This window comes from Arvicola amphibius, chromosome 13, assembly GCF_903992535.2.
Source record: "Arvicola amphibius chromosome 13, mArvAmp1.2, whole genome shotgun sequence".
NCBI lineage: Eukaryota > Metazoa > Chordata > Mammalia > Rodentia > Cricetidae > Arvicola > Arvicola amphibius.
In genome coordinates, this window is record NC_052059.1 from 39,561,484 (window position 1) to 39,572,716 (window position 11,233).

Genomic DNA, 11,233 nt, shown 5'->3' on the forward strand with positions numbered 1-11,233 from the left:
CCCCTCCCCTCCAGCCAGACTCCATGATGCTGACACTCCCTAAATGCCATAATAGTCAGACTTGCCTGCATCTTGGATCAGTAAGGAGACAAATCAAGGCTTAAGCCCTACATTCTTAGTTAATATGACCTTGGTCAAATTGCTTGATCTCTCTGATATTTTCTTTAAATGAAGCTAGTCATGTCATTCAGAAATTAATAAATCACGATAATAGCGGTGAAACAATCATGACCCACAGTAAGAACCCTCACCCCGACACACACACGCACACACACACACACACACACACGCACACACACACACACACAGTCCTCTTCTCGCCAAAAAGACATTTGTGTAAATGAATACAGAGAACTGGAAAGGACATGGAACAACAAAACTTGACAGAAAACTGTTTGCTATTACCTACTAAAGCTATCTAGATTAAAGAAAGAAGATAGAAGAAGATAGATAGATAGATAGATAGATAGAGAGATAGATAGATAGACAGATCTCATAGGACTCAAAAATCTACTCCAGTACCTAACAGAGATGCTAACCTAGCCTCCTCAAAAGTTATACACAAGGACTTCCATAGCAGCACACTGAAATAGTTGAAAGCAGAAAGCATCCTATCTATCAACAATAAAAATAATATTTTATGTGATTCCTCTCTAGTCAAATATTGCGCAGAAAATAAAAATAGAGTAAACTCTTATTGCATCAACTACTGCAATAACATGAAAGGATCTCACAGATGTGATTCTGGGGTAGAAAAGTCAGACAGAAAGGAATACGCACTTCATGGCTCCTTTTGTACAAGATCTAGTGAGACGGTTAAGCAGGCGAAGGCACTTGTCTTGAAGGCTTGACACGCAGAGTGAGGTCCCTAGAGCCCGTGCGGTGGGAGGAGAGAATGATTCCCTGGTGTTGAGCCTCTGGTGACTTACTTCCTCTGTGCAGGCCTGACACACTAAAGCTCCCAGCACTTCCCAAAGCAGTACTACCAGCTGGGACCAAGTTGACAATGTACAGGTCTGTGGGAGAAATTCCGTATTCAAGCCACAGCATCTACCTTGGCAAAGTAGTGCAATAAATACGTCATTTCTCAGAAAGTTAGCAGACTATGATCAGTGCACATTACCGCATGGAAGATTTACAACCCCTATTAAGTTAAAGTGGCACATATGAGTGCACTATTGAATTTTGGCAAGATGGTGTAAGTCATAAAGATGTTTAAAATCCACTGAAGCAATCACAAAGGGAAATACTTGATTATACGAAATACTAAATTCTGCATGTCCAGCTAACACATTTGGTATCCAACAATCTGAATACAAAAGAAAAACCAAGCATTGGAGATGCATTTGTAATAATTATGGCAAAATATTTACATTCCTAACAAAGACTTAATATGCACTTGAAAGACTACGGTAGAAGCAAGAGACAACGGATAATAAAGGGAACAGAAAAGGAAACAAGCGGGCGACAAGTGGAAAGCCAAGTTTGCGGATGGCAGCTCATGAGGTGCCCCCCCCACTGTCCCCTCCCCCTGGGAACACCAATTTCACACACCCCACAGATGAAAATACTCCAGGGGAGGTCCACAATCCAGATGTCCATATTAAATTCACACCGTTTTAAAATTATTTTTACTGATGTATATGTGTATGTGTCTGTGAGAATATGCCATGTGTGTGCAGATGCCCAGAGAGGCCAGTAGAGGGCAGCAGAGCCCCTGAAGCTGGAGTGGCTTGTGGTTGTGTGCTACCTGAAGAGGTTCCTGGGATCTGAACTCGCGTCCTCTGGAAGAGCAGCAAGCCCTCTCAACCGTCATCTCTCTAGTCCTGTGTGCAGCTTTATATCTTAATCATCCGACAGCAAAGTGATTTCGAAAAAGAAAAAAAAAAGATTAGTTAATTAAATTTAAAATATTCAGCAGAACTAAATCAAGGAAATGCAAATTAAAATAAGATAATGTCCTTTATCTATCAAACTGGTACTTCATAAACAAGCCACACCATGGAATAGGTTATAGCTATATTATTATGTATCTGGAAAAAATGGGGGGGCTACCCACATAAAGGCAATTGCTGTAACAGTGCCTACAACAGGGAAAGATTTAGACAAGTGGTAATAAATAAATGGTAAAAGAATAGAGACCCCAAGATTATCCCCACTTAGGGGAGTGATTGAACAAACTCTACCCAACACTGACCACCGGTAGACAGGACCGCAATGTGCAAACACTGCGTGTCAAATGCTGACATCAGTGCTGACTGTATTCTAATGTGAAGAAATAATTATGAAGAATGGTGTGCATGGCATGCTAATGTTCATCATAGAACTCGGAGTGCATGCATGCATGCACGCACACACGCTCATACACACACACACACACACACACACACTTTTTAAAAGGAATTGTTTGTTTTCAGAAGGAATCATAAATAGGAAGCTGGAGAGGAAGCTAACTAACCTGGAGGAGACAGGGGACGGAAGTGAACAGACAGCCCCAGCACAGCTGGCTTAGTTTGACACCTTGAAATTTATTTCTCAAGAATTTTGAACACGGCAATTTGTGTATAAATCGTAATTAGGAAATACTCTAAAATTCAAAAGTACAAACGCTCTAGCTACTTTTAGCAATTATACTGTTGGTGACAGTATGTGTATCAGTATAAAAATATATCCCACGTTGAGGAGGTGAAACAGTTGTCCCTTCCCTGACTGTGTGTGAGCTGGCTTAGGTGGCTTGCTGCTAATTAAAAACACGACACGAAGGCACTATGACACTTTCCTGATAGACTTCAAATTTGCTATGGATCAGGGCCCCTGTTCACCTTTGTGTTCCCATTCTGACTAGTGGTGGGCTTTGATCGTATATGGAATAGCCTATGCTCCATGCGTCGAGTGTGCGTAGAGGGGAGAGTGAAAACTTAAAATCATAGGTCTTCAAGTTATCAGGAATTGGGCTTGGGAAGCTGCGTGTAGGAGCAATGTAAGTTATTGTCATAAAGTAAAGGGAAATATCCTTCACATCCCCGTTCAATAGGTCAGCTCCTTCTTCTTTAACTGTTTGGAAGACTTAGTGACCCATACGACAGAAACAAGAGTGTAGAGTTTCTGAGCCTGCCTTCACCCCTCTCTAATGCCACCTTGGAGAAACCAGAACTCACACGTAAGGACCCTCCAGCAGCCTTGTGAGGATCACTGAAGTTTTCTGTCACACACTCTGAGCTTGCCAGCCGTATGAGGAGGCCCTGTGGAACTCCACCATGCTAGCCCCAGGCACCACTTCAGATGAGGAAACCCTGGACAGCATTTCCTCTGTCTTCTCATGGGAGACTCTGAGCAGAACAGGAGCTAAGCTGCTTAAGATGTGCTTACTGATCTACAGAAACTGTGATGTAGTTAGTGGTTACCGTTGCCTCCAAGCCACTGTGTGTTGAAGGTGTTTGTGTGTGTGTGTGTGTGTATGTGTGTGTGTGTGTGTGTGTGTGTGTGTGTGTGTAAATGAGGGTAGTGAGTGATCATGTTGGTGTCATTGGTGCATTGGGCATGAGGCTGATGAGGATAAAATTCAATTGTAGTGATGGGTGCTGTGTTTTATGTTCAGGGAGAGAAATGCAGGGACATAAAAGGGGCAGATGGAAGAGAAGGTAAAGGAGAAGGAGAGAGGGATGAGAAAAGGGAAGGGGGAAGGGAAGAGGGAAAGGAAGGAGCTATCGTGATGGAGAGGAGGAAAGAGAAGAAGACATGTATTCAGCTCTGTCCATTGAGAAGACTTCAGGAAAGGAGTGACACAGGGCCAGAGGTTTGTTTCTCTGTCATTGACCCACTAGAAGAAAGAAACCAATAAGGTAGAGCTCTCTGAAGCAATGACTGGCCCTATTGTTCCAAGGGAAAGGTGCAAGACAAGCTTAGTTCATCTCAAAACCCCAGAAAGTAAGGAAACAATAGAAAAAGACCGGAAACAATGTCATGGTCTTGTTAGAGACGTGGAAGCCAATACAAAGATGACCCTGCTGAAAAGGGGTAACAGGTGCATTAATCAGCATTCTAACTGCAGTGGGGCTAAGGTGTCATGCGTGTTGAAATCCCCGCACTCACAATGATGCTAGAAACTAATTAGCTCCCTCTAGGTCGTGTGTGGTGCTTAAGTTTATTATTTTAGTAACTGGCAAATAAAGAGAATAAACGAAGCATGTATCTTGCCTTTCATGTGTTATTATAAGATAGCCATTTGCTTTAAAGGAAATAAGAGCCAAATATGAGCTACCATGATCTGGGAACATGGAACAAGTTTCTCTGAATGGCACTGTTGCCTGGATGTACCCACCAAGTAAGAAGTGGCATGAACTTTTATAGCCACAGAACAAAGCCAAGTAGGTGGGCTCATTCAGGGGGCAGGCTACAGAAAAGCTAGGAAATTTCTTCTATAGGATTCAAGAGTTTTCTTTAAGGAGACAGTGTTGTGGAATGTCAATTGAAGACGTGTTATATTTGTTTGTGCTCTGGAACATCTGTTTCATGATGCAAAGATGTGTTGCCTTCCTTTGTGTTGCATTTGTTTAACTCTGTGAAGCTGTGTTACTTTGCCTGCCCCAAACACCTGATTGGTCTGGTAGGGAGCTGAAGGGCCAGTAAATAGGCAGGAGAAAGGATAGGTGGGGCTGTCAGGCAGAGAGACTAAATAGGAGGAGACTTCTGGGAAGAGAAGAGCGAGGAACACAAGAAGGAGAAGGAGAAAGGGGTGTCAGGGGCCTGCCACCCAGCCACCCAGCTACACAGCAAGTCACAGAGTAAGAAGTGAAGAAAGGTATATAGAATAGAGAAAGATGAAAACCCAGAGGCAAAAGATAAGTGAGACATAATTTAAGAGAAGCTGGCCAGAAATAGGCCAAGCTAAGTCCAGTCATTCGTAAGTAAGAATAAGACTCCATGTATTTATTTGGTAGCTGGGTGGAGGGCCCTCTAAAGAACAAAGAGTAAATATGACCAGCTACACAGCAGAGCGAACCCTATTCAGATTCCTCTGTTACCCTTTTCACGTTTTGGAGAGTGGTGGTAGCTACAAGCATTTGCCTAGGATGTGAACTCAGACGCAGAAGCTGATAGCAAATGGCTTTTACTGAAAGGGACTAAAAACAGACCAATTTTGGCTCAATTTTGGTTTGTTTCTCTTTCTTCAGAAGGTGCCTTGTTCTGTTGCCCAGGCAGATCTGCAGCTCACCGTGGGGCACAGGCTGGTCTTGACCTCAGGAATATCCTTCCTTCTCAGCCTTTCCTAGTGTTGGAATTACAGGCGACAGGCGCGGGCCACAATTTAGCAGACAGGGAAGAGCCCTGTAAACGCGTAGAGAAGTAAATGCAGAAGTGTTGGGAGCAGTGAGACCCCAGATTCTGAATTTCTTGTAATCCCCTGATCTGAGCGCCTACAGCTGCTCTGATGCATGAGACCTTCAGCAGTTCCTGATGGCAGGAGAGTGGTTTCTGGTGGGTTTGGCTGGGGCGTGGCTATCTCTATATAATCTGCCCCTGAACACAATAAAGGGGGCATTCTTGGGGAATTCAAGGATGACCCGTGTGGTTGTCTCTCTGTCTGTGTGTGTCTGTGTATTTTAACCTCCAGCCCCTTGCCCGAATCTCGAGAACTGGGTGCCAGCGCATCGAATGCAGACACGGGGGCACGGTGCTTGGCACAGGAGGAAGGAGAAATGGAGAAAATGTAAATCTTTATTGAAAGGATTCCAGTAAGAGGTGTGGTCCGTTCCTGGTGGCTGCCTTCGTGGAACGGAAACACCCGGTTGTAGTGTAGCTGGGAGAAGGCGACGTTGCTGACGGAGGAGGCTTGGCAGGGTAAGTTGTATCTGTAGAAATCCTCTAGACTTAACCACCATGCTTTAGAAAAATAGAGGCCACTTTTTTTCTGTGCCGATATCGCACCTGCCAACATGGTGAACGTTCCTAAGAACTGCCGGACATTCTGCAAGAAATGTGGCAAGCACCAACCGCACAAAGTGACCCAGTACAAGAAGGGCAAAGATTCTTTGTATGCCCAGGGAAAGCGGCGTTATGACAGGAAACAGAGTGGCTATGGTGGGCAGACGAAGCCTATTTTCTGCAAAAAGGCTAAAACTACAAAGAAGATTGTCCTGAGACTGGAATGTGTGGAGCCCAACTGCAGATCGAAGAGGATGCTGGCTATTAGGAGATGCGAGCATTTTGAACTGGGAGGTGATAAGAAGAGAAAGGGCCAAGTGATTCAGTTCTAAGCTGATCTTGTTATGAAGACAATAGAATCATGAGCTTTCACTCAAAAAAAAAAAAAGAAAAAAAAAGAAAAAAGAAAAGAAAAAGAAAAATAGAGGCCAGAGGATCGTGACCAGTGAAATTACAATTACCAGCAAATTCCAGCATTTAAGAAAGCAAAGCGTAGGAAAATGAGCTCTGGAATGAGTAAGAAGGAAACTGGGAAGAGAAGAGAGGAGCATCAATCTGGGGGCTGGGGGAGGGTGACATACGCAAAGGGGGGGGGAGACAGTATTCTTGCTTGAAATAATGTGAAAATGCCACACGCATGCTAAATTAGGAAAGCCAGGATTGGGCATTGGATTTAGAAGACAAATTGGTTTTATTTTAAAAGAAATTTATAATAAAACCAAACTAACAAAATTTGTGACAGCTCTGGGTAAAAGAATTGCCAGAACTCAACCGTGCTAGTTTGTTTTGCTGTAGGGTATGTGGAGCCTGTGCTCACCATATGTGAGGCCCTACGTTTAATCCCGGACACTATTTAAAACAAACAAATGACATAATTAATATATTAGTAAATTAAATAGAATAATTTTATTTGGTTTCCAAGTCTGCTTTCGGGATCAAGTGCTTACAATTACCACATCATATATCCTTCAGAATGGGAGAAATAGATAAATTCAGTCTTTAAAAAGGAAAACAAAAGTCCACGCCAATAGCTAGACTTTCTCTATCCCTCCCCAGCCCCCTTTCTTTCTCTTTCAACACAATAGCCCTATGCCGATCGATTTTCTATAGGGGATCTGACCAATCCTCCTGGATTACAGAGTGTCGATGGGGCTGTCTCCCTAATTACAGCAGTGTATTTTGAGCAGTGTGTTGTGGGAAGAATCTACAGGCAAGGCAATGAATCAGAGCCCGCCTTGGGGCTGAACGGCCCTAGCGTTCGTTACTCAGGCATCCGTGGCTTAGCCAGGAGGTTTGACGTTTAGTAGATGACAAACAGGAAAAGGAAGCGAGCAGCCTCCACGTAGCCCAGGTTGGGTACAGATGGTCCACAGGCAACAAGTTTATTCTGTAGTGTTGCCATGGCAACAGCAGCTGCTTCGAGCATCACAGAGGGTGAGGGGGAGGAGAAGCCCTGGAGAGAAAGAGGCAGGACAACTCTGTAAATCTTTCCTAGGGAAAAAGGAGAAAGAAGATTGTAAAATAGGGACTCTTTCCAAGAGTGCCTACTTTCCCTGCGCTGGAAGCGTCAGTGATAAAAGGCAAATGGTGTTTTTCACATTATAATATGCCTGGAACCAAATGGGAGCCCAGCGCCTCTTGTCATGCTGCTATTTTCCCTTTGGAGTCTCCGAACAGCGGTGGGTGGGCTTTCTTAACAGCTTTATCCCCTTGAGTGTTAACCACAGTGATGGTTTTCTATGATAGTTTCTGTGGCATCTAGTCCTGTGAAAGATGCTAATTTATGTTTTATTGTGTCTGGACTTGAGCAGGAAGAGAGAAGAGGCATGGCTTTGCTCCCTCCTCCTCTCCTCCTCTTCCCTTTCCTCCCCTTCCTCTTTTCTCTCCCCCTCCTCTTCTCTTCTCTTCCTCCTCCCCCTGCTCCTCCCCCTCCCTCCTCTCTCTCATCCTCCTCCCTCTCCCCTACTTCTCTTCCTCCCCTTCCTCCTCCCTCTTCCTCTCCCCTCTCCTCTCCTCTTCCTTGCCTCTCTTCTCCCCTCTTCCCTCTCTTCCTCTTTTCCTCCTCTTTCCTTCATCTTCCACCTCTAAATCCTTTCCTCTGCAGAGAAAAAGGATGAGGGAGGAAGGCAAAGCTATGTGGAAGGAAAGAGAACAGATTCGGGCAATGCTCTCAAGACACATCAGTACAGAGAAGGGCAGGAAAGTGGGCCCTCCTGAAGAAGAAAGGCCTGTGCAGGGGCCCCTGAAACCAGGAAGAGCCGAGCCAGGGCTCACCACGAGGCAAGAGCCTACCCTGAAAGGGATAAGTCTTGGGGAACCCTCAGAGCTGGAGATCAAGAGAGGCGAGGGGCAGCCATCCACGTGGACAGGTTGACCCTCACACTCATCCTCCAGCTGGAGAAAATGACAGTTGCGACACACAGGCTCAGGGAAGACACCTCATCTCTAGTCTGTTCTGACCTATAAAGAACATGGAGTCCAGCCCTGCTTGTGTTCAGTAGAGACAGATGAGGCTAAGAGTTGGGCAGGTCAGGGGAACGTGAGCCAGGTTTGCTGCTCAGTGTCGTCTCATTTGAATTACACGTAGGAGGCCAGAGATATGGAGGACAGCCTCTGGGACTTCAGCTCCTTGCTCTGTGAGCAGAGCTCCCGAGGCAGCTTTCCAGCGTTGGATGTGGATCTGGCCCAGCATCTGGGACATTCCTGTCATTTTCATCTGAGCATCTTTGAAAGCTAGAAGGAATGGGGCTCCCTTGTGTTTGCTGCTGGGATTTAAAGGTAAAATAATAAAGGAAGGAACAGGGCCAGAAAGCAATGTTCAAGATGATAATGGATCTGTGTGAGTCAGACGGAGAGAGAGGAGAGGAGAGAGAAGAGAAGAGAGAGAGCTGATATGGCCTCAGTGGAGCTGCGTCTTTCTCTCTTAGGACCTTCAGCTGGTTACATAAAACCCACCCACATTGTGGACCAGAATTGTCTTTTAGATGATGATCTGATCAAGAAATGTTTTCTTGCTGGGTGGTGGTGGCACACACCTTTAATCCCAGCCCTCAGGAGGCAGAGGCAGGTGGATCTCTGTGAGTTTGAGGTCAGCCTGGTCTACAGAGTGAGTTCCAGGACAAACAAGGCTACACAGAGAAACCCTGTTTTGGGCGGAAAAAAAAGAAAAGAAAAAGAAAAAAGAAGAGAAATGCATTCTTTTTAGCTTTTAATGTGTGTGTGTACATGTACAGATTCATTTGTGTGCCTCTGCCTGTTTATGCATACATGTGCATGTTCATGTGTGCCTGCGTATATTCATATGTGCCTGTACATGTTCATGTGTGCCTGTGTATGTTCACATGTGCCTGTGTATGTTCACATGTGCCTGTACATGTTCACTCAGAGGCCAGAGGTCAATGCTGAGGATTTTCCTTGTCTGCTCTCTACCCTGTTTTTTTGGAGACAGCCTCTCTCTCTCTGTCTCTCTCTGTCTCTTTCTCTCTGTCTCTCTCTGTCTCTTTCTCTCTGTCTCTCTCTGTCTCTCTGTCTCTCTCTGTCTCTCTGTCTCTCTCTGTCTCTCTCTGTCTCTCTCTCTCTCTCTCTCTCTCTCTCTCTCTCTCTCTCTCTCTGAACCTGGAGCTCACTGATTGTTTAGGCCAGCTGGCCGGTGAACTCCTCCTGTGTCCTTCTACCCCATGTCCCTACTCTAGGGTCACAGATGTACCCAGCCTCATCTGGCTTTTAAGTGTGTGCCGGAGATCCAAACAGATCTTCAGGCATTTTCAGCAAGTCCTTTACTGACTTAGCCTCCTCTCAAGTCCCCAAGGAATGTTTTCGCAGTGTGTGGGCAAATACCCAGGTGTTACAGTTTACCCAAGCTAACATATAAAACAAACCATCAAAGAAACCTTTAGAGTACTGTCCCATTGTGGGTCGTTTTGATGCTGTGACCCTCCTGACAAGCTAGGAGCCATGGCCCTGAGGAGTCATGTACAGTGAATGGGGTTCTCTCAAAGCGGGTCCAGCCTGGCTTCTATCCAGTAGCGACAGATTTGGGTTTCCATTGATTTGTGCTTCATTGGAAGTCGCGGTTTGAAATATTAAATGAAATGTCCCTCACATGCTAACATTTTGGACACTTGGGTCTCTATCAGCGATGGCACTGTTATGGGAGGCTGTGAGCCTTTGGGCATAGGGCCGATTTAGCCAACAAAGGCCGCACTAGGGTCAGCCTTCAGCGTTACAGCCCAGTCCTGCTCTGGTCTCTTTTCTGCTGCTTCCTGATCTACCAAGATGTGAGGAGCCAACCCCTTGCCCCCATTACCACGAACTTCCCAGCAGGCCGTCCCGCCCTCCTCTTCCAACCTGTTCTCCACCCTTCCTTCCTCACTTTCCTTCCCACCTCGCCTTCCCACAATGCTGGGCTGAAACTGTGACCCCAAATGAACCTCTCTTCTTTGAAGTTGTTTCTGTCAGGTATTTTGACACAACATTGAGAAAAGTAATATAAGGAGAAAATGAAACAAGAAACCAGAGGTCTACCATTGTTATCAAAAGGCATTCCTACCACAGACCCAAGGTTAATATATACATATGAATGTATGTATATAGATTGTCTATCTATCTGTCTGTCTGTCTATCTATCTATCTATCTATCTATCCATCTATGATCATCATCATCTATCTATTTGTATACATATATGGATATATGTAGATTATATGTGTCTGCATCTATATATAAATGTGTATATGTATATATAGGTACACACATGTAATCTACATGCATATACATAGACACGTGCAATCTCCATGCATACATCCATGTTTATACCTTATGCATTACGTGAAAGAGAAAACATTTAAAGGGAGCCTGGATTTGGGACCATCTTGCCGCTACTGAAAAGCGAGATTCCCTGCAATGGTCACTGTAGCTATGTACTAGCGTCAGTTACACTTGAACCTGGAACGGAGTTGAAAGACAAACTTGGTTGGGTAACCTAACTTTCTCAGAAGAGTGATTCAATATAGATGTGAGCTCTGGCTGCTTTCAGCACAGAAAGGAGGAGCTGAGGAAGATTTCTGAGGACACCTGGCTCTTCTTTCTTTTTGTCTTGAGCCCACTCACACTAGGTCTTGACAGCCCACCGCAGTTATTCCTTCAGGTTCCCGCTGCCTGTCCATCTTCCTTTGTACGATGCCCTCAAGCTGTGCTGAGCTCTTTCTGTAATGGACTGAAAAAAAAAAAAAAAAAAAAAAAAGAGTGTGTCAAGGCTCAGAAGTCAAGGACAAAGGTAGCACACAGAGAGGATGGTGCCTATTCTGGGTG

General features: G+C 44.9%; 1 protein-coding gene across 1 annotated transcript; it reads left to right on the top strand.

Annotated features, from left to right (window-relative positions):
• Positions 1-5,936: 5,936 nt before the first annotated feature.
• LOC119800458 (60S ribosomal protein L36a-like) lies at positions 5,937-6,257 on the top strand. Its single transcript, XM_038310636.1, has one exon. The coding sequence runs from the start codon at positions 5,937-5,939 to the stop codon at positions 6,255-6,257; it is 321 nt and encodes a 106-aa protein (XP_038166564.1).
• Positions 6,258-11,233: the final 4,976 nt, after the last annotated feature.